The sequence below is a fragment of the Drosophila erecta genome, unplaced genomic scaffold (genome assembly GCF_003286155.1).
Source record: "Drosophila erecta strain 14021-0224.00,06,07 unplaced genomic scaffold, DereRS2 tig00000000-arrow-pilon, whole genome shotgun sequence".
Classification (NCBI taxonomy): Eukaryota; Metazoa; Arthropoda; class Insecta; order Diptera; family Drosophilidae; genus Drosophila; species Drosophila erecta.
In genome coordinates this window covers 24,288,203-24,312,786 of record NW_020825194.1, presented here as the reverse complement: position 1 = coordinate 24,312,786, position 24,584 = coordinate 24,288,203, and the positions used below count along the sequence as shown (strand labels likewise).

The 24,584-nt window shown below is 40.7% G+C and overlaps 1 protein-coding gene across 1 annotated transcript in view; it reads left to right on the top strand.

Moving 5' to 3' along the window:
• LOC6553414 (insulin-like receptor) overlaps positions 1–22,777 on the top strand; it is a 37,463-nt gene extending 14,686 nt beyond the window's left edge. The window contains exons 3-13 of the mRNA XM_001979230.3: positions 4,122–4,183; positions 13,245–14,433; positions 14,538–15,113; positions 15,176–15,345; positions 15,405–15,693; positions 15,909–16,271; positions 16,343–16,767; positions 16,870–16,984; positions 17,054–17,707; positions 17,765–18,069; positions 18,141–22,777. Of these exons, the coding sequence (XP_001979266.2) occupies positions 13,452–14,433; positions 14,538–15,113; positions 15,176–15,345; positions 15,405–15,693; positions 15,909–16,271; positions 16,343–16,767; positions 16,870–16,984; positions 17,054–17,707; positions 17,765–18,069; positions 18,141–20,663 (6,402 nt within the window). The 5' untranslated portion in view covers positions 4,122–4,183; positions 13,245–13,451 and the 3' untranslated portion in view covers positions 20,664–22,777. The remainder of the gene's footprint in view (positions 1–4,121; positions 4,184–13,244; positions 14,434–14,537; positions 15,114–15,175; positions 15,346–15,404; positions 15,694–15,908; positions 16,272–16,342; positions 16,768–16,869; positions 16,985–17,053; positions 17,708–17,764; positions 18,070–18,140) is intronic.
• Positions 22,778–24,584: the final 1,807 nt, after the last annotated feature.

Here is a 24,584-nt window from a genome sequence, read left to right as displayed (position 1 = left end):
GGAACTTAATAGCTAAACAACCATTATAACTTGGTTGCCTTTTGTTGCTGTCTCTCCGCAATTTTTCAGACGCTTGTAAAAACATATTGCGTTCTATTTTGTGCTCAGGAGGCCTGCTGCGTTTTCTCTCCAAGCCCGTTGTAATACAGTTGACCTTCGGTAATGGGGATAATTGCTTGCGAGCAATCACTAGTTATAATCCATAAAAAGTGAAATATGTACATAAGTAAGATTATGCAAGTTTGTACTCAAAATGCTTTGGAGTTGTTTGAAGTTCCTAAAGATTATTTTTTATGGAGCTTCTCAAATACAATAGAATTTGGTTAGAAAATGCCATTTTGCGAAGTTCAGCTGTGCCTTATTCGGCGCATTGGTCGTTGTCGTTTTGGGGTTTCCCTTTGTTTTTCCTCACTTCTGTTTTGCCATGCACTTTTCCCCCGAGCTCAGACAATTGCGTCGTGCAACGCGCCCTTTTGGCGCCTTACACAGACGAAGGCGCACGCACACACGCGCAGGCGTTTCCGTTACGCTGTCGAAATCAAATCAAATTAATTCATTAAGCCAAATAAATGTTTAATAAATCATAACAAGAAAACAAAACAAAACCGAGAGCTGAGAACAGAGAACAGAGCGGCCTGGCGAGTCGAGGCGCGGAGAAAACTCGAGCGAAAATCAGTCTGGCGCCTATTTTATGAACGGTTCAATAGCAAATGTCAAATTTGACAAGCGGCGAGCAGAAAAGAAGCAGCGAGCGAGAAAGAAAACATATGAGGGGGCGCACGAGCGAGAATCTCAACTGATAACATTTAAGAACAACAATTTTGGGGAAGGGGGAGGCGGTGGAAATCTTTTTCGGACGACCATAGCTTGTTATTAATTAGCTTGACTCTGTGACTGGCCCGTCAAAGTTGTGATTCAGCTCGAAAGATACAGCGAACAGCCGACAGATGGGAATAGATGAATGGGCTGGCAAAGCGGAGGGGGTTTCGTGGGTTGTATTGTGGTGTTCCCATTACCCAAAAGAGGAATATTCATTCAACAAAAATGGGGAACATTTGTGGAGTGAGCGCAGGGCGATAAGGTGGCTGATAAGGTGAGCAAATACAGAACTTATTTACCCGCCGTCAATAGGTAAATACGGCAAAGACTCTCTAGCCTGAACGTACATCTCATAATTTACTTCTTAAATGTACTGGGACTTATGCACATATGAATGAATATCACCAATATCTTGGAAATTCTTTGGAATTGCATTTGAAGATATCCACGCTAGCCAAGTTGTACTGTCGGTAATTGTGCCACCTTCAATTTCTGGTGGTACTCGTGGGGGAAATCTGGGTCCCTCGGTGTGAATGAAATCGAATCCAATAAGTACGCGGACAAATTTACTCTACTCACGCCCGTTATTCCTACGTTCGTGCGTGTGTGTGAAATTCATTGATAACTTGAAAATGCCAAATCAAGCAACTCACACACACACTCGCCCTTCTACGAGCACTCGGGGAAATATCTTGTGCAATGCATTCCAATAAAACAATTGGGTAATGGGGAGCGGAACGTATCATAAATAATAAAAGTGGGAAATTAAAGCGTTAGTCAACCCACAAACAAATATGAAGACTAAGAAAGGATCGGGAGGGGAAAATCCCCTGTCGAGATTAGGGAGGAAGCTTATCAAATCGGAATTTATATGAAATGTTATTTCTGTTATTGCCGCTGACAATTATTGTTGTTTACTCAATTGCATACCACACACGCACACCTCACTCACTCACTCACTCACACACTCACGCGAATCACGGGCGTCCGTCCGGGCACTTGAAAATGTCATTGCACACAGAGAGAAAAAAGGCGCGCGCTAAATACTTCATTCACTTGATTCACGCTGCTTGCCTTTGTTGTTGGTGCTGTTGTTGCTGTTGTGCTGTTGTTGCTGTTTACGCCACTGCATTCATTCACACATGTGCCGCAGGAGAGCAGGAGAGGGAGAGAGGCCAAGAGATTGGGTGAGCAAGCAGTGCAAGTACCATGGGATCGCCAGTTGTTGCTTTTGGTGCATTTCATTCAATAAAAACGCGGCACATACCACACACACACGCACTCACACAGGCACACAAAACCCTTGTATCCAAACACAGTTGGGGAAAAAGTAATAGTAGTAAAAGTAGTTTAAGTATTGGCTCGTTTAATTCCAATGCCTTATATAGGGATTTGTAATTGTAAATAATCCTGCAAATTAAATTCGTAGTTTTATAATATAACATAGGAATGTTGAACCGGGATGTTATTCATTTGACAGTTGCTGTTGAAACGTATTCTGCTGTGTATTTAACACTTTGATAAACAACAAAACCTCAAAAATGTATAAGCCCCAGCGGATTCTAACTTGCCACAACCGCAAACTCAATAATAAGAACAAAATCAGACTGAAAAGGTTCTTATCTGACCGGAACTAGCCAGCTCAAGGTCTTTAAGTACTGACTCTCAATCCAGAAGTTTAGATACTATAATTCATAAAATCGTTATTGGAAATGCGATTGCATTTCCCAACCGCTTTATAACTCAAGATTATGAACGGCGAGCCACGTTTCACACGATTCAATTGAAAAGCAAAACTTGTTTTACTATTCGATAATTTAAAATGGTTTACGAATTTGAATTAAAGTTATTTACTTACGAGTTTTTTATAGATTATAGATTTTATAGATTTTTTTGTAGATTGAAAAATATATAAAAAAGGAAGGATGGAGGAACAAGTGAAACAAGAATTAATTATTCTAAATTCTAAAGAAATTTAAAAGTGTGGGCGTGACAGTTTTGTGTGGTTTGTCGGCGCTAGAGTGGGCGTGGCAAAAAGTTTTTTGCAAAATCGATAGAAATTTACAAATCAGTCACGATAGAAATAAAATAAATAGCAACAACCGCAACACGAGCCAAAGTCCAATGAAAATACTATGTAAATATAGAATGCTTGGCAGAGATTATTGGAGAACCGCATACGGTCTTTAACCATGTTTACTAACGGTATTAAAGACTCTGTGTCAAAGTACAAGAAACGCAATTGATTGTATGCCATTTTTTACTTAAATAGGAAGCTCATCAATATTTGGCGTATTCGTGATATCGTCAAAATAGTCATCTCACTTGTACGTATATACGATACTCGTGCGATATACGAGCGAAATATATCAGCCAACATATCACATCTAATCAAACTGAAAATGCTTTAAGAAATAACAAAGTAGGACAATAATTCTTTATGCTGATCGTATAAGATCCTCGTTTGGATTGATTTTTAATTACGGAGCTATTTAATATGAGATCATATCTCCTACATACTTGTATGTACGTTTTTGCCATCAAAGTTACGCGTTGAGTGTGTACGCATACTTTTTCTGGCAAGTGTATATGTTATTATGAACTTAATTTCACAAAGGTTTTCTAATTAGTTGTTCAGCATATATTGGAAACATGTCGGTTATGCAAAAAATTAGTTTTATATTACCTTATTATTTTAATTGATACCTGTTAAACAAGTTTTAGTTCTGTTCAAGTATTTTTGGATTTTGAAACGGGTACTCTCGTACTCGATCAATCAGAACAGCTTAACTTGTTTGCATTGCCCTTTTGCTAGTTGTGGTGGCTTTTCCGAGAATTCTGCGTAAGCTTTTCGCGCAAAAAACGAGTGCCTAGATAAATAAATGCCAGCTGTGAAGCAAACATAACAGGAAGTGCCATATAAATTGCTCATTCTGTGTAGTATTGCGGCAATATTTGCTGTGGACAAACAGGAACTTGGAATAGTAATGAAAGGGATCGTTTGTAACATTTTGTCACCTATCTCTAGCTCTACGTTACGTATTGACTCAGATTGCAATAATGTTGCAAACAGCACTTGCAAAGCAAATAGTTCACCTGACTTTCCGGATCGGTGGGAGCTTATAAGAGTAAATATATATCAGTCAAGGCAGTCCTTTAAAGATTAAGATATGGGGGGTGTTATAAATTATTTCCTCAACCATATCACTACTGTTCCAAACTTAATTTAGTATATTATGTCCGTATTTATGTATGATTAGTAGTATTTTTAGCTAACGTATCGTTTCCTTGTTTATTTTCAGGTGTTCTGGTGTTCTGGGTGGAACGAATAGATAATCCCACTATAAAGTGTTCAACCAATGAGGTATGTATACAAGCTTACTTAAAGTTATGCTTCTCAGTAATCAATCGCACTGGCTTGCTGGAAATCTAATTTTAGCCGCTGATTTGTCTGTACGAACTTTGTTCGTATCATTAATTTTAGTGGAACAATTGCACTAGTAATGTCGGCTCTTATCTTGTTATTGTTATTGTGAAATTCAATGCCTGCCGATCGGCTGAATAATAATTCATTGAATAAACACAGACAGCAAGCGGGTGTGTGCGGCACTTGGCACTGGAGAATCGAGCTGGGAATGCAACTGTAAAAATAACACCGCGTCAAGGATCGCCCTAATCATCGTCTTTGATATGACAATGACGTGTGCAAAGTGTGAAGTATTCCGATAAAAACAAGCGAACGAAAGGGGCAGCCCGGAAAATGTGCAATAAACAATGTATTTTGATTCGAACGTGACGGCTTATTGGATTGTCACAAGGCTGCGTGGTGCTTTACCGGTCTGCCCATGTGATTGATGACCAAAGTCGGTTTGCTGGGCTCTATCTGCTAGTGAAAGTCACGAGATTTCGTACCGGGTTTATGAAGGTATTTTCTGGGATTTCGATTGCAGCCGATGGTCGTGTGAAATGAGCACTTTTGAGTAAATCAGCATTAAGTATATTCAAGTCCGGTCATAACCCACCCTGTAGTATTCGTAAGATACAAAGAACGCCTTGAGTTTCCGCAGTTTTCATTAGTAGTGAATTGCTTAATAATTTACCGAAATAGGAGTGTGTATCAAGTTTGTATCAATGGCAGCCTAAAGCAGTCAGCAATCATAGTCCTCTTTGCTATCGTTATCTTTATCGCTGGCCATCTCCGATTGGCCGTTTCTGACTTGGCTCACGCACCGAGATCGGTATTTTTGGTCTTAATCAGCTGACGTGGTTGTTTTCGTCGGGACTTGTGACTTTTAGATTTCTGGTTCGGCTCCCTCCCAATAGTTTTTATCGGCATGGTGCGCAAACCAACTGTTTTGTACGCTTTATAGACTGATGGAACAATTATTACGATTTACTTTTCTTTAATCGAAAGTAGGCAAGATAGATTTAAGTAGATCGCATATGTATATTAGTTAACTGAATGCAAAATGGATTCAACTGCTTCGGCAACTATCTTATAATAGATTGCTATTTTTATTAGGTAATTACAAATGATATTTGTTTCTTTTGTAGGGCTGAATTTTTAATTATAAATTGTTAATCGGTGCGTTTACTGTGAACTGCTGGAACAAATGTATACATATGATTTGATTACCAATTACCCATTTTTTCGGGGCGATAAAAGTCAGTCATCGCCAGAGCGTGTACGTCATGATCGTGGAATTTCCGTCTCGGTTCCGTCTTGGTTTCCCCAAAACCACGTCGACAGCCACTGGTGTGCTTGGAATGCGGAATGCCCCGAAATATAAAAGTCGTTTACTGTGTGCGCTCACTACTTATCGGGGCTTATTTCTTGTAGGGCGCACTGGCATTTCATTATTATTTTAACATTTTCGCAGGTGTCTCTTGTAATGGTTTCTTTTGGATCGGGTCCGATTCGATTGGGTTCGACGGATTTTGGGGCTAGGCCTCGAACGTTAGTGTCGTTACTGTTGTATGCTTCGTTACGTTTTATGTTCGCTTTTCGAAGCGGATCTCCCCGTTTTCGTTGCGTTTCTATTTCTTGGTATTTCGGCTTTCCTAACTTTTTTGTGTGTTAATTAAAATTTTATTGGAATTTTTGTGTGGTGCTTTTGTTTGTTTTCGAATTTTTACGAGTTTATGAATGAACGTGCAAACAAACAAAACGCGCGAGACATTTACCAGAGTTTCGAGGGCTTGGGTGGCTTTTTCAGGGGTGTGAGATTGTGTTTCTGGTTGGCTTGGAACGAGTGTCGTTGAAAAGCGCTCAATCAGCAGCAGAAGCATAAATATCAACCGCAACGAAGGCATTCACTACATAAGAAACACAGAAAACGAGAGGAAAATCAATCGGTGACAAGCCAAGCAAGTCAATTGAAATCGTAGTTGTAAATAATTCAAATTAGTTGATTACAGTGTTGTCTCTGTTTTTTTTTATGTTCGCAATCAATAGGAACTCGTTTTTATGATTATGACTATTTAAAGTTCCAGCACGGGATTGTTTTTTAATACTTATAAAAATGTTTTCATGCTGTCGGGTTGCATCTGTATCTTAAATGAACAATACTATTTCGTTTTTAATTAATTTTGAGTTATTTTTTATGGAAAGGCGGAAGTCTCTGTGAACCTTTATCATTTTCAAACAATATCGGATGCGAGTTGTACTTCAGTTTGGTGTTCTACCCCTCTTATTGTAATTACGTATCTGTGTGTAATTTATACATCTACTCATTTCCATAATTAGAAGTGTTTTATTTTATATCTTCATAGCAACCCTGCCCGCATGTTTCCACCCTTCGTTTTCCAGCTCCTGTAAAGCCGGTTTAAAAACTTTCTGATGAAAACCCTCGGAAAACTGGCACAGCCTGGTACAACTCCATATAGCGTTTGCTGGAGTCCCGAAGAGTCCACCAATAGACAGGCCACTTTTACTCGCTTTACGACCTAGTTCATTTGAAGTAAGTGGCCGTTATTTCGAGACAATTGTTTGTCGTAAAAAGTCTGTAGACTGGGGAAATGCATACCAAACCCAAACCTCGATTCCCCATTATAGGCTGGCGTTGGTCGGCAGATTGTATATAAAAATTACGCAGTCAGTCGTTCGAAATACCCCAGAATAAGATTGGAAAATCCCACCTTGTTTGCAAAAGCAAACAAACCGCAGTGATTACAGAGTGACTGAATGTCAGTTATATTTTTGCATATAGCTCCAGTATAATTTATTAATGAAAAACACTTTTGTTTCATATTGGTTCCCTTAAAAACATATGCAAGCTGGGACTGGAAGTCTGGATCAAATAGATAAAATTATTAAAAAACTTACAGTGCACTTTAGCTTGTAAAAAAAATATGATAATATTACGTCTCTTTTATAACACTTTGCGGTCAATTTCGGATTGACACTTAGTATTCTCACCGAAAAAAACAACATTAGTGATGAAATAACTAATTATTATTTCATCACAGCGGGCAAGACTGGCGACACCCACAATTGAATGTTTTAATTGGGCTTAGCTCAGTTCCACACATCTGGGGGCTGGGCAGGCGGCACTATCTATATGGATAATTGTGCCCCCCGTTAGTAGTCGCATTTAAATGTCACATTTGTTATTTGCAAAAGCAAGTAGCTCTCTTTCGCACCCGCCAGAGGCTGTCTCTTTTTAACACTTGCCGGGAGGGGACAAAGTTATTTATCTCGCGTGAGGCGGCGTCACGTTGCTTATCTGGAACTCGCACCTCGAACACACCGATACTCGCCACAATACACTTTTCGCACTGAAAAGGGGCCATATCAAGCAAAACAACAGGCCCACACCAACGGACTCTGCGATTGTAGGAAGACAACAACTGAGAAATAAAACTATTTAGGTGCTCGAAAGCTTCAGTCACCTTTGCTGGTGCAAAACGATCGTTGGACAGCAAATTGGTGGATCCCAACTCTGGGCATGAGTTGGCAGATCTGAAGATTAGAGGGCGCCACATGTGACTAGTGACAGGTTCGATCTCGACGTCACAGAAGTTTCCAGAATATAAAATAGTTCGTCGGGTATTCAAAGGAGACTATTATGAAATAAAACAGCGTTAAACATGGTAAAATTAAGGAATTTGCATACTAAGTTATTTAAACTTCCTTGCTATGGGTACCGCCAGTTAAAAGCTCGCCTAAAAAGCCTTTTTAAAATATTCAACAGAATATGAAAGAGCGCTGCGGAATGAAGACAAGTGGATGCTGTGACAAACCGACAAGATTGAGATATTATGAATGGGAGGCGGCGGCGGCACCTGATGATGACGGTGATCATCAGCGGCCAATCGATATTAAGTTGGAATTTCGGTCGGTCAAATCAGGTTTTGGATCGTTTTTATCTCCCAGTGAGTCTGGCGTGATCTTCGCTTATCATAATGCTGCAATAATTTGATTGTTTTCCACTTTTTCGGTTGCTTTGAAACTCGGGAAACAAAAAAACTTGACCAAAAGTCGTTGGATTTGGAGCATAAGACATAATTCAATAAGCTTGTTTTTTGTTCTGGTCTCCTTCTTCAGATTCTTCTTCTTGTTTGTTGTCTTCTGGAGGCTGTTGTTTTTGTTTGTTATTCTTCGGATTGTTGTCGTTGCTTCTTAACTGGTCTGGCAACTTCGGTCCGGATTGGAATGTTGTTGGCTTTTGGCTTCGGCCGCACAGTCTCTCTGTTTCTCCGATCTCCGATTCTCCTCTTTACATTCTTCTGTCTTCACTGGCCTTTTCTCTGCCCGTTATTGCGTCAATGCCGGAGTTAATATTGTTATTGTTATGATTATTATTGTGGTTATTGCTACGCTACTTTGGAGTGTCTGTGTTTTTCTGCCAGTGAGTCAGATTAAGGGGTTTAAGGAAAGACAGCACAGACGTAGCAATGCATATTGCAAATTTATTTCTTGGAAATTCTTGCTTTTATTGTTTTTCCTATTCAGATCAAAATTTTTACGCTCTCTGCTCATAAACATGTAGTACTTCCTATGGGAGTATATCTTTTAACGACATTCTTATGGTTTTTAAAACTACAGCGAAATGACGTACGCCGTTTAAGTGCATGCAAGGCGTTCAGGCCTCAAGCAGTGCAAGCTCCTAAGCAGTTTTGTGAAGATTTTTGCATGCAGTTCTACCAAAAATATTTAGTGCTCGTCAATGGTTTCGAGATTATGTTTTAACTTTAAACATGTCATAACATCGCAAGGAAAATACCAGATTTTACACTTCATGATAAATTCTTTAATTCCACCCTGCAAAACTGGGGTAACAAATTCGTATCTGAAAACAGTTCGTTGTCAAGTAGTCTTGCCATTCGCACTTGAAAATGTAAAACAAAGACGTCAGCAACAATGAATAGTAAAAACAGGCAATAGTAAAAAAATGACGGTTAGGCGTGCCAAATGCACCTTTACACTTTTTACGAGGCGCGTGCACGGTGGCGCCCGAGGCGCGTTAAACGAAATTAAACAATAAAACGCTCGCCAGCGTCCGGAGCGGAGCGTTTGCTGTTAATTTCCATGTGTGTAAATGAGTGCTGATAAGCCAAGCCAGCCGAGCCAGTTTCGCTTTGGCCTGGCCCTTTCCTTTCCCCTTATCGCGTCATCATCAGCCGCCGTGTTTCCACTTCAGCTTGGCATCTTTAGTTCAAGACCCAATCGTTTTTGAAGTGGCTAAAGTTTTGTGGGTTTAGGCGGGTCTACTAAGTGGACTTAGTCATCTTAAGTGTAACATAGTTATGATTTAAACTGCATATGCATATGTATATATACATACATATGTACATCAGTGATGCCAATTTAGGATTTTTCCGGACAGATCTGTCCTGTTTTTTACTGCTTCATCCGGAAAAAATGTCAAACAGCCCTAACCCGGAAATCTGTCCTTTTTTAAGTTTTTCTATCCGGAAATCTGTCCTTTTTAGGCAATCTTAGAATTTTTAAAATTTAATTGGAATGATTCCACATTTTTTTGTTTGCAAACTATGTGGCATCTCTTTTAAGCAAAATGTTATCGATATTGTGTGTAATCGTATGAATATCGAACTCACTTTGTCAAATTGCCTAAAGAATACAAACAAAATAATATATAAAAGCAAACATTTTGAGATTTCTGCCAAAATGCCTAAAGGGTATAAACAAAAATTTCGCCATTTCTGTCTTGACCAGCCAGATTTTAAAAATTGGTTAACAAAGGACCAAAGTGATAAAAGCAAAGGCTTTTGCAAATACTGCAAGTGTAGCATAAATGCAAAAATTTATCAAATTCGGGCTCATAGGGAGACCAAAAAGCACGTGCAAAATACTAAGTGCTGTGCTCAAGTAAATAAATTAACCTTTTTGCCTATTAAGTCCGATGAAGTGTGTCGCCAGGAAACCAGAAAACATATAAAATGCCCGAAACGTATTTGAAACGCATTGGCACAATGGCAACGTAAGAATCAAACGTTGAGGACGAATGCGTCGTGGACGAAACATTTGAAATATTAAATTAAAAGTTAGCTAAATAAATAATAATCATACAAAAAATCTGTCCTGTTTTTTCATCCTTTTTTGAAATTTTCAGCCTTTTTTTTCAGAAAAATATTGGCATCCCTGATACAAAGTGCTACTAAATTAATCTCGAGCTGTAAGTAATTAAATAATAATATATTATTTTGTCATAATTATATTAGTGAGTGAAATAGTGAGGTCGTTAAAGTGAGTAGTGAAAATTATCTTGAATAAAGCCTGAAGAATGTTTAACTTACTGTTGGAAAACATAGTTATTGCCGCTTTTAATATTTGCTTAGGAAAAATATTTTCTTGTAGCCCTATAATTCCCAACTAGTTCTGGTGAGGACTATAAGGCATGTCTTCTAATTTAGAGTCGCAAAATAGTTCAAGTAGCAGTGAGTGTAGTGTATGTGTAGTGTATGTACCGGTGTATGTATGTATGTATATATGTATGTATGTATGTATGTATGTATGTATGTATGTATGTATATATGTATGTATGTATATATGTATGTATGTATGTATGTATGTATGTATGTATGTATGTATGTATGTATGTATGTATGTATGTATGTATGTATGTATGTATGTATGTATGTATGTATGTATGTATGTATGTATGTATGTATGTATGTATGTATGTATGTATGTATGTATGTATGTATGTATGTGTATATATGTATGTATATATGTATGTATGTATGTATGCATGCATGCATGTATGTGTATGTGTATATACATATGTATTTATGTAGACATTTTTTTTTTTTTTTTCTTTTATTCATAAATATAACAACAAAAATGTATTATTTGTTATTAGTGAAATTATTAGTGTTGCTATGGTTTCATTACTATTATTATTTTCCTGCATTTTCTACGTTTGCGGGAGTCTACGTTTGTTTGTGTTGGAATACGTAGGAATTTTTATATTTTCTATTATCTTTACACAATGTATAGGGCCACCGATCTTTTGACAATGTAGTGTTGTCCGGAAATGTTGCTCACCGGAATTTTCATCTTTTAGTTAGTTAGTTGTTGGGTTGAACTGAACGATAAAAAAAACATTTGGGGGAATCTGGGTCACCCGCACACATATGCACCTGGCGAAAGTTTGAGAGCCACAGTTTGGGAGTTACCGTGGTTGATGTGCTGAGAGCGAGAAAGATACATAGCTCGTCTTTATTAAGTTGTAGTAACTTTATTCGGTCGAGTCTCTTAACTTTATTTGTATGCTATAACCATAACAGTTTAAATATTTTAGCTAAACATATATTTTATGTATTTATAGCGCTACATTTGCTGGCCGTTTGTATTATTTTTTACTGCGCAATAAAAGCAACAATAAGAACAAAAACAAATCAAGCATAATAAACAAGCAGCATTAGTTGAGAGCACACAAATGTGTGCGTGAGAGAGCGAAATCGGAGAGAGGTCTATTTGTTAAATTTTGACTGTTTTTTTTTGTTATTTTTTTTGGGCGACAAGCTAGAAAAATTAGCAAAACAAGAACAAAATGCGTGTGCGGTTTTTTATTCGTTTGCCAGTGTTTGTGTTGTAGCTGTAGTACATCTACTACGTTTTCAACTACGCAGCTGAAATTCGCACAACAACAACTCGCTCACTTGCGGCTCCCTCTCTCTTTCTCTCTCTCTCACTGTTTCTCGCATTTCCATTTTCGCTTCCTTTGCCACGCAGCCGCATTTTCCTTGCCCCAAGTTACGCCCCAAAATTAGTGGGGCAAGGCAGAAGGAAGCAGAGATAGTAAATACAAGTCTTTTTGCACGAGTCACCCGTTTGAAAAGGCGTAGGTTTTGATGAATTACAGCGTAGTAAAACTCGCACACACTTGCAATTACTATTTACCACGCTTACAACGCGACTGCGCTGCCAACGTCAACCGAATGTCGCGCGTCATTCAAAAACTGAAAAAAGAACACTCAACACTCGAAAAAATGAACGTCAATGCTAAGCTGAAGAATCGCTCTCCATATGCTTGCCGTTCTTATTTGTTCTGCTCTTTTGTCTGCTGCATAAAATTATTTATTTTTTGCTTTGCCTGTTTTTGTTGCTTAGCAAGCTGGGATCTTTGCTCGGCGAGTGCGAGCGAGATGGCTAGAGTGGATCGTTGGCTCTCAGCTGTTCAGGGTATTTGTTGTTGTTGTTGTTGCTGCTTACATTTTGTATCCTTAAATATTTTAATTTCCTATCTCCAAAATATTTTTACTTGGATTCCCAATTAAAACGTTATATGTATATTTGTAATTGTATTTCGTAATTTATTAATAATTTATGTACATATATTATTTAATTTGACTTTATTATTGGCAAAAATTGTGACTTGATTTGAAAACCAAATATTTTTAAATGAATTTAAAGAATAATATTTAACATTTAAATAAATGCCAATGAAAGGAGAAATGGTAACATAATAGTTTTTGCATTAATATCTCATCTCTTTAATCTCCTCTTCATACATATGTACATAGCAAAATAGCAAACAATATATTTACCTGACCTCGGATTTCCAACTCGATATCATAGAACTAAGTTTTTCTGTGCAGGCGATGCAGTAGTAGTTTCAGCAAAAAAAATGGATGTCCAATAGGTCAAGTCGTGTCCAATTTCCGAATACTTCATCTCGTTTCCGTGCTACGTAAACTGAATACTGTATAGTATACGAGTATACATATGTAGACTAGGTGCAATAATTAGGGATTCGAAATGACGAGCGTAAAGCGTTAAAATGAAAATCGCTTTGTGCGACAGAGACGGCAGATGGCAGGTAGTTCGACACGTGTGCCGAGCACTTGGCGCCCTTTTTCGCATGGAATTACGTACATAGGTTTCTGTTCTTGTGTTTTGTTTTTCAGCTTGAGAACTGAAAACTAATTTGCACATTCTGCTTACATTCTCGTTACAGTTGCGACGGCGGAACAAATAGAAGAAAAATTGCATTCCAACTGAAGTGAAATATTTGTTGCGCTTTTCCGCTGCAACAGAGTGTGGGAGCGGGGCGAAAGATGATTACTTAGCGGGGGTGAAAGAGACCCAAAAACCGAAAGCAAAACTCGTGGAAAGCTGAACATTTGAGAAAACAATTTCATAACACGAATAGAAACACCGCAACATGTTCAATATGCCACGGGGAGTGACAAAAAGTAAATCTAAGCGTGGGAAAATTAAGATGGAAAACGATACGGCAGCAACGACAAACCCAACAACAACAACCTGTACGCTTGGACACATTTGTGTTTTGTGCCGGCAAAAAATGTTGCTGGATACATGTTGCTGTCGGCAAGCAGTGGAAGCAGTTGACATCCCCGCAAGCAGTGAAGAAACGTACAGCAGCAGCAGTAGCAGCTGTCAAGCAAGCAGTGAAATCAGTGCGGAGCAGCTCTGGTTTCTCAGACATGATGATATTGTACTGTGCCGCAGACCAAAATTTGAAGAAGTGGAGACGACGGGTAAAAAGAGGGACGTTAAATGCAGTGGTCATCAGTGCAGCAATGAATGCAACGATGGCAGCACGAAAAACAATCGACAGCAGCGCGAAAAGTTTAATATCTTCAGCAACTGTCACAATATTTTGCGAACATTGCAGTCGCTGCTGCTGCTCATGTTCAATTGCGGCATTTTCAACAAGCGACGCAGGCGGCAGCAGCAGCAGCAACAGCAGCAGCAATATCATCAGCAGCAGCAAGCCCATGTTAATTACACAAAATTCCTATGGCTGCTTCAAACACTGGCAGCAGCAACCACAAGACTGAGTTTAAGCCCTAAAAACTACAACCAACAACAACTACAGCATAATCAACAGCTGCCACGTGCCACACCGCAACAAAAGCATCAACAGAAAGGTGGGCAGCATAAGTGCTTTCACTACAAGCGAAATTACTGTTACACGCCGTGGATAAGCATCCTGCTCTGTATAATACTGGCCAACGCATTGGCCATCCAAGCGGTCGTGGTGCCAGCACATCAGGAGCACCTGCTGCACAATGATGTAGCCGATGGTATGGATAAGACCGCGCTTTCGGTGTCGACGACGCATTCGCGATGGCCAAGGAGCGAATCAAACCAAAAAATGCGACTGTCACAAAATGTAAAACGTATGTATTACCTATATCTACCTTGAGTTAAATGAACATTTTTATATGCACAAGACTCATACAATAGACGGGCAGGCACTAATAGCTTTCCATTATCCCCACAGCTTGCAAGTCCATGGACATCAGGAACATGGTGTCGCACTTCAATCAGCTGGAGAACTGCACGGTCATCGAGGGCTTCCTGCTGATCGACCTGATAAACGACGCTAGCCCCCTGAACAGAAGCTTTCCAAAACTGACCGAGGTCACGGATTATATTATAATCTACCGAGTGACCGGACTGCACTCACTGTCAAAGATCTTTCCCAATCTAAGCGTCATCAGGGGGATCAAGCTGTTCGACGGATATGCGTTGGTTGTCTATTCGAATTTCGACCTCATGGATTTGGGACTTCACAAGCTGCGATCCATAACCAGGGGCGGTGTGCGCATTGAGAAGAATCATAAGCTGTGCTATGATAGGACCATCGATTGGCTGGAAATTCTGGCGGAAAACGAAACCCAGTTGGTGGTGCTGACGGAGAACGGCAAGGAGAAGGAGTGTAGGCTTTCCAAGTGTCCGGGGGAGATCAGAATCGAAGAGGGGCACGATTCCACGGCCATTGAGGGAGAGCTGAACGCCAGTTGCCAGCTGCACAATAATAGGCGCCTGTGCTGGAATAGCAAACTATGCCAGACAAGTGAGTTGGCCCGAAAAGCCAGACCATTTTCTTACTAACATTTTCCATGTTCGTTCCTCCAGAGTGCCCCGAGAAGTGCAGAAACAACTGCATCGATGAGCACACCTGTTGCAGCCAAGACTGTTTGGGTGGATGCGTCATCGATAAGAATGGGAATGAGAGTTGCATATCCTGTCGAAACGTGTCTTTCAACAACATCTGCATGGACACCTGTCCGCAAGGCTATTATCAGGTAGTAACTGATTCAATTTCACTGCACAGCAAGTACTTAACTTTCATACTCTTCCGCAGTTCGACAGCCGCTGCGTTACGGCGAGCGAGTGCGTCACACTAACCAAGTTTGAAACCAACATTGTGTATTCCGGTATTCCCTATAACGGACAGTGTATCACCCACTGTCCAACGGGGTACCAGAAGTCGGAGAGCAAGCGTATGTGCGAACCTTGTCCGGGCGGCAAGTGTGACAAGGAGTGCTTCTCCGGTCTTATCGACAGTTTGGAGCGTGCTCGGGAGTTCCACGGATGCACCATTATAACCGGAACCGAGCCCCTTACTATCAGCATCAAACGTGAAAGCGGCGGTAGGTGGTTTCTGCTGATTACGTGATGTTTGGCTACTTAGTCCCTTTTTCTGTTTTTCCGCTAGTCAGGTTTTTCCAAAAGTCGGACTAGAGTTTATTATAACGAGCAAATGTTGTTGAAGTAGTCATTTCGGTTCTTACAGTTATTGTTAATTAGTATGTTTTTGACAAAAAGTTATCGCCTATGCTATAATAAAGGTGCCTCTTTTCTTCAGCTCACGTCATGGATGAATTAAAATATGGCCTGGCGGCCGTCCATAAAATTCAGTCGTCCCTAATGGTTCACTTGACCTACGGATTGAAGTCCTTAAAATTCTTTCAGTCCCTAACTGAAATTAGCGGCGATCCGCCGATGGACGCGGATAAATATGCTTTGTATGTGCTGGATAATCGCGATCTGGAGGAGCTCTGGGGACCCAACCAAACGGTGTTTATTAGGAAGGGCGGCGTCTTCTTTCATTTCAACCCAAAACTGTGTGTGTCCACTATCAATCAGTTGCTACCCATGCTGGCCTCCAAGCCAAAGTTCTTTGAAAAGTCAGATGTGGGCGCAGACTCGAACGGAAACCGCGGATCCTGTAAGTATTCTCTATTGAACTTCTCAGTAAAATTGAACATTTTGCCAGTACTGACCTCAATACATTTCCAGGTGGAACAGCCGTTCTCAACGTCACGTTACAATCAGTGGGAGCAAACTCCGCCATGCTGAACGTCACGACAAAAGTGGAAATAGGAGAGCCCCAAAAGCCGAGCAACGCGACCATTATTTTTAAGGACCCGCGCGCCTTCATCGGTTTTGTTTTTTATCATATGATCGATCCGTACGGGAACTCAACTAAAAGCAGCGACGATCCATGCGATGATCGCTGGAAGGTCAGCTCTCCCGAAAAGAGCGGTATCTTGGTGTTGAGCAATTTGATTCCGTACACTAATTACTCCTACTATGTTCGGACCATGGCTATATCCTCGGAATTGACCAACGCGGAGAGCGACGTGAAGAACTTTAGGACAAATCCCGGACGACCTTCGAAGGTGACCGAGGTGCTAGCAACCGCCATCTCAGACTCGAACATTGTGAGTATGGCGTTGTGCAATTGACCCCCTCAAAATTTGAAATAATTTTTAAATGTGAAGTAATTGTTCACGTTAACTGATCCTCCCCTATTGCCTTTTCAGAACGTAACTTGGAGCTATCTAGATAAGCCTTATGGCGTGCTAACGCGCTTTTTTATAAAAGCCAAACTTATAAATCGGCCTACCCGAAATAATAACCGGGATTACTGTACTGAACGTAAGCAATAAAATAGCCAAATTGTTTCCATAGTTAACTAATTTAATCATCATCATTTCATCTGTGCAGCTCTCGTTAAGGCCATGGAAAATGACCTGCCAGCCACAACGCCCACCAAGAAAACCACGGATCCGTCAGCAGGTGACTGTAAGTGCGTGGAGGGCTCGAAGAAAACTAGCAGCCAGGAATACGATGATCGTAAAGTTCAAGCGGGCATGGAGTTTGAGAACGCGTTGCAAAACTTTATATTCGTTCCAAACATTCGGAAAAGCAAGAATGGATCAACTGACAAATCAGACGGAGCGGAAGGTGCAGCTCTCGATTCCAATGCTATACCAAGTGGAGGATCTACTAACCCCTCCCGACGAAGGCGAGACCTTGCGCTCGAGCCAGAGCTCGACGATGTGGAGGGCAGTGTACTACTTCGGCATGTGCGCTCCATTACAGACGATTCCGATGCCTCTTACGAAAAGGACGACGAAAATACCTATAAGGACGAAGAACTCTTGTCCTCCAACGAACAATTCTATGAGGTGTTTGCTAAGGAATTGCCGCCAAATCAAACACATTTTGTCTTTGAAAAACTGCGCCACTTCACTCGCTACGCTATTTTCGTGGTAGCCTGTAGAGAAGAAATCCCCAGCGAAAAATTAAGGGATAACACTTTTAAGAAGACGCTCTGCAGCGATTACGACACCGTTTTCCAAACTACTAAGAGAAAGAGTAGGTGGAGAGGAGAACGTCTTTATCTTTATCACTAACGATTTGGTTTACTTGTAGAATATGCCGACGTAGTCATGGAACTTAAGGTAGATCTAGAACACGCCAACAATACCGAGTCCCCTGTACGGGTTCGCTGGACGCCACCAGTAGATCCCAACGGAGAAATTGTCACCTATGAAGTGGCCTACAAGCTGCAGAAGCCCGACCAATTGGAAGAAAAGAAGTGCATCCCGGCTGCTGACTTCAACCAGACTGCCGGCTATTTAATAAAGCTCAACGAGGGCGTTTACAGCTTTAGGGTGCGAGCCAACTCAATAGCGGGATACGGCGATTTCACGCAAGAGAAACTTATTAAAGTGGAGGTATGTGGAGTAATTGTTATCTGCAAGTGATCATAATTTTTAAACTCACGATTTCTTTGTTTATTAAACAGCCTCCGCCGAGCTACGCTAAGGTATTTTTCTGGCTACTGGGAATCGGCCTTGCGGTGCTGATCGTATCCCTGTTCGGCTATGTCTGTTACCTGCATAAGAGGAAGGTTCCCTCTAATGACCTCCATATGAACACAGAAGTTAATCCGTTCTATGCGAGCATGCAGTACATACCCGACGATTGGGAAGTGCTGAGAGAGAACATCATCCAGTTGTCTCCCCTAGGACAGGGATCCTTTGGAATGGTGTATGAGGGAATCCTGAAGTCCTTCCCACCCAATGGCTTGGATCGCGAGTGTGCCATTAAGACAGTCAACGAAAACGCAACGGATCGCGAGCGAACTAATTTCCTCAGCGAGGCGAGCGTCATGAAGGAGTTCGATACGTATCATGTTGTTAGATTGCTCGGTGTTTGCTCCAGGGGTCAGCCGGCTCTGGTGGTCATGGAGCTTATGAAGAAGGGTGACCTTAAGTCCTATTTGCGTGCCCATCGTCCCGAGGAGCGGGATGAGGCAATGATGACGTATCTTAATCGCATCGGAGTGACTGGTAATGTGCAGCCTCCTACTTATGGAAGGATTTACCAGATGGCCATTGAGATTGCGGATGGCATGGCATATTTGGCCGCCAAGAAGTTCGTGCATCGTGATCTTGCAGCTCGCAATTGCATGGTAGCTGATGATTTGACGGTGAAGATCGGTGACTTTGGCATGACCCGCGATATTTATGAAACGGATTACTATCGGAAGGGAACCAAGGGGCTGCTGCCAGTTCGCTGGATGCCACCAGAGAGTTTGCGAGATGGCGTCTACTCCAGTGCCAGTGATGTATTCAGCTTTGGAGTGGTGCTCTGGGAAATGGCCACCTTAGCGGCTCAGCCATACCAAGGTCTTTCCAACGAGCAAGTCCTGCGTTACGTCATCGATGGCGGAGTTATGGAAAGGCCGGAAAATTGCCCAGAATTCCTGCATAAACTAATGCAAAGGTGCTGGCATCATAGGTCTTCGGCCAGACCCAGTTTTCTGGACATCATAGCGTATCTCGAATCACAGTGTCCCAATTCAAAATTCAAGGAAGTATCCTTTTATCATTCAGAGACGGGTCTGCAGCATCGGGAAAAGGAGCGCAAAGAGCGCAATCAGCTAGATGCATTTGCGGCAGTCCCCTTGGACCAAGATCTCCAGGACCGGGAACAGCAGGAGGATGCCACCACACCCTTGCGAATGGGTGATTATCAGCCGAACTCATCCTTAGGCCAACCGACCGAGAGCCCCATTGCCATGGTTGATGATCAGGGTACTCACTTGCCATTTAGTCTGCCGTCGGGATTCATTGCGAGCAGTACTCCTGATGGGCAAACCGCAATGCCAACTGCATTCCAGAATATTCCAGCAACACAAGGTGATATTTCGACGACATACGTCCTCCCTGATACAGACGCTTTGGACGGCGACAGGGGATATGAGATCTACGATCCTAGTCCGAAATGCGCGGAGTTGCCAACGAGCAGAAGTGGAAGTACTGGAGGCGGTGGAAAACTTAGCGGAGAACAACATTTGCTACCAAGAAAGGGTCGGCAGCCTGTCATCATGAGCAGCTCGATGCCTGATGATGTCATAGGTGGATCCTCACTGCAACCCTCGACGGCGTCAGCGGCTAGCTCTAATGCCAGTTCTCACACTGGGCGTCCAAGTCTGAAGAAAACAGTGGCGGATACGGTTCGCAATAAGGCCAATTTTATTAACCGCCACCTATTTAACCACAAGCGGACGGGCAGCAATGCCAGCCACAAGAGCAATGCCTCCAATGCTCCGAGTACTAGCAGTAACACCAACTTGACAAGTCACCCGGTGGCCATGGGCAATCTTGGAACGATCGAGAGTGGAGGCAGTGGCTCGGCTGGCAGTTATACTGGTACACCCCGCTTCTACACACCAACAGCCACGCCTGGTGGAGGCAGCGGTATGGCCATTAGCGACAATCCTAACTACAGACTGTTAGACGAATCAATAGCCAGCGAACAAGCCACCATTCTAACCACCAGCAGCCCCAATCCGAACTACGAGATGATGCACCCACCCGGCAGTCTGATCAGTACAAATCCGAACTATATGTCTATGAATGAGGCTCCTGTGCAGATGGTGGGTGTGACCATTAGCCATAATCCGAATTACCAGCCCATGCAGGCGCCGTTGAATTCACCCCAAAGTAGTTCCGACGAGGACAACGAGCAGGAGGAGGACGACGAGGACGAGGACGACGACGTGGACGACGAGCATGTGGAGCACATCAAAATGGAGCGCATGCCATTGAGTCGGCCCAGGCAAAGAGCGTTGCCCAGCAAGACGCAGCCGCCTCGCAGTCGCAGCGTCAGCCAAACGAGAAAATCTCCTACGAATCCCAACTCCGGAGTCGGAGCCACAGGAGCCGGAAACCGATCCAACTTGCTAAAAGAGAACTGGCTGCGCCCGGCGAGTACGCCAAGGCCTCCACCCCCCAATGGATTCATCGGGAGGGAGGCGTAATCGTTAAGACCCGTAGTTCAGTAGAAAATCATGTAAATAGATGAGAAGCAGCATGGACATAGATAGAGTAGCAAGCCCTTGCCGCAAGCCAAGCTTCTTTCAATTTGACTCTTCTCTATGCCTGCAAACTACGGTGGATGAGATGTAGGTCCAAAGATATTTGTATTTCAATATGACTGGCTAGCAATCTATTGTAACTTTTTAGCGATGAAGCTTTGAACACGAAGTTGATTCTTTAGTTAAAATTTTGCATTATAAGAAAATTAAGAACTTTGTGTCGGTCTTCGTAAAATAACACACTTTTCCGTAGTTGAATGACTTTTCTTAGTGTTGAACCAAAATTGTACATTTTATATTCATAGAGCCTTATTTTGAATTCTCAATTGTTCTCAGTTTGGTCGACTATTATGCCAACGACTATATGGAGTCGAAGATATGGAAACGAAGTCTTAATTTGCTAAGAGCTAGCCAAAAAGATTGCTAACCGCCTCCACGATTCTTTGTTCAAGTCATCGAACCCCCCTAACCGCGCATGTATAATACCAATAGTTTCGATTAAGCCTATTTATGTTTAAGTATTCGTTTAGTATTTACTATACATTTTTTGTTTGTTTAAATTAATGCACTAGAGCCGTTAACGCAATACAAAACGAGAGCAGTGAACGATAGTGAAAGCAAAAACAGAAGAAAACGAGAAAACAAGAAAACAAGAATACAAATAAAAGCAAAACAAGTCCTACATGCAAATAACAAAAGTACAAAAGCCAACAACCAACCAACCTAAGTACCGTTTAAATAGACATACAAATTCTACCAATTATAACTTATAACTCATACCTACTACGTATATTAATTATGATAATTTTTAGTACCTACCAAATCGCTTAGGGCAAGGCGAGAGTAAGTGAAAGCCACAGCAAAAGCAGAAATAGATGAACTCTACAACAGCAAACAAGCAATACAAAAACAAAACAGCAACTGTCTTCACTGAGTTAGCTAGCAATAGTTATAATTATCCAAACACCCAAACTACACGCAACTAAGTTTAAATGTTACTCAGCTAATTGTACATGCATGTCGAAGAGCCTTGCAGTTTTAGCGCGTTTTACCCCTGATTTTTATTTATATTTACACCTACATTTATGTTAAGCAATTGGTAAGCATTGCTTGATTGTTCATACTTCACTTACAATATCTTATATTTTTTATTGCGTAATTATAGTATTTATTGATTAACTTGCGAGAGTTTGCTCTGCTCTAGGAGTACCACTTTCACACTTGGTTCGTCACTTTCAAGCGAGAGCAGGGCACAGTAGGAAGTGCATGCGGAAAAACTTTTGTTAAATATTTTTTTCTAAATCAATTTTTTGGAAGCCAAGCTTCGGAAAAGGAGTTTAAGAGAAAGAGGAACCCATAACGTAATTTCACACTGAGAGCTTAACTAACTAATGCATCATGATTATTGTATACAATCTGCTGTCGTTTTATACAACACTCGCTATATACGAAGAAAAAGCATTTTATGTACTAACTATTAGATGAAAGCAACACTTAACGAAACAAACAAAATCCATAGACTCATATACAACATTTTTCACTAGACCTAAATAATCTGCCATACGCCCCATCAACTCAAATATGAACAAGAAACCGGACGGATTTTGTTTTTCTATAATTTAATTATTCAACTATAGCTCATAGACGAAACAATAGACAAATTATATACCATATATATTTACACATAATTAAGAACTGAACGTGATATGTTTGCTGAGTGTACTATCCTGACAGTTCTCCGATTTCTAGCAGAGGAACGGAACCCAAAGCTCAATCCAATCCAATCCAATCCCAACCAATCCTACCCAACCCAACCCAAAACCAACCCAACCCAACCACAAAAGCACACAACATTCTTTTGAAAATCCGAAGTAAGCAATAACCCACTTTAGCAACAGCAACAACATTTACATTATCGACAACAACTGCAACAAATGGAATTTTTAAACGAAAAACAACTACAACAAAAGTATTCGATATTTGCCTTCGCTCTTTATATTATTATATATTTAACTATACAAACACATATATTTAATGACTAAATGAAAGCAAAGCAAAGAAAAGCAAAAACAAACAAAAACACGCATGTGCTAGGTCTTTTGTTTTTATTTTATAGATGCAAAGCGAAAACAAGGAAACTAAATATTTAAATGAATTATACAAATTACTTAGATCGTAGTCATTGTAAGGAGGATGCGATGAACGAGAGATAGGTAGGAAACCTTGAACTAATTTTAATATATGAATTAAAAACGAAAAAACAACTAGTGCTAATTATATAAACAAAACTGGGAAGCAAGCGATATTTACACTGAAAACTGAAGTAAAAACTACTAAAAAAAAAACAAACAACAAAACGAAAAAAAAAACAAAAACAAAACAATTATATTAATTTAACAATGTAATACGCTATATGCATAACGAAACAATAGATATTCTACACAAATACACATGCACACAGACACCCATACACACATTTACATATATTACACACATACACACTAAAAAGACTGAAAGATATAGTTCCTTTTGTTTTTATGTACATAAAAAATGCGAAGAGAAAAAAGAGAAATTCTAACGAAAATTGTAAACTTAAATCGATGGAAATAAAAGGTGGGAAAACGTAAAAACAATTAATGGAATTATACATTTAACGAGTAAATTAAAATAAAACAACAAACCAGCAGCAGAAAAGCGGAAGAGCAGCGTCACGTAACATGTATGTATATTTAGTAGTCGAATTAACTAAATTGTTGTAACATAAAGTGGAAACATGAGCGCTTTCGCGACAACGCCAAATATCAACTACTTATATAGCGATATATATTCAGGAAAGTTTGGCTTTGGGTCGCCGCTGCTCCTTGCTGTTTTAATGTATATACACGCGAACATCTATTTAAATAAACAGTACCATTTAAACAAATTATTGTCAACTAAATACACATAAACATTGTAAACACAACAGAAAAGGATAAAAATTAAAAGCTTCAATATTTTTATTATTTCTAATTAAAGCTAATTGTAAAAGTAATGCTAAGTTAATTGTTTCCTGTTTGTTTAAGCAAAAAAAAAAAACTTATAATAAAAGGAAATACAAATAAAATTCAATACTACAAGTAACAACCACTGGCTCACTTATTTGCAAATAAACAAAGGCTCATTAAATGTTATTTAAAGCAAACAATTTAAATACAAGTGAGAAAGCTATAGCCCATTTCCGCTATTTGGAAATTTTTGAAAATTTAGATATATGCATATATGTATGTATATTGTGGACTGGGTATTGTGAAATGGATCTTCAATCGAAAGACGTTTTTGAATACCGTATATAATAGCGTTTGTCCTGGTGGAGAGTGAAATTGATCAAATGCCATGTTTAGCTGACCCCAAAAAGTTTCCAAAACTTTCCCACCAACCTTCAGCAGATTCAAGTGATTGACTGTCTAATTAGCAAGTATTTTCCTTTAGCTGCACATCGCTGGTGTTGGGCAAATCGAGAAGGAATCCCAAAGTTTTGGGGATGAGCTGGCTGAACTAGCCATTCAGCAGGGGAACTGACAAATAATCTAATTAGACGCCAGTGCGATGAGTTTCCACTGTCAAAAGATGAATGCGGGTAATTTCAGAGCCCCACGGAAACTACTCGAAACGCGAGCCACTGGATTGGAGATGGGGTGTCGAGAGGGATGGCGACATTGTGTCAAGATGTCAAGGGGAAAGGTAATAAATTGTGGGCTCCAAGTCGTTGGCTCCTCGGCAGCTGGCGGAAAAGCGGTCCAAAGAGGCCCGCGGCATTTTCAATTTCCGCAGCGGCATTTTTCCATGTGAGCGGGAATTCCTCCGAGAACGCCTGATGACATGCGC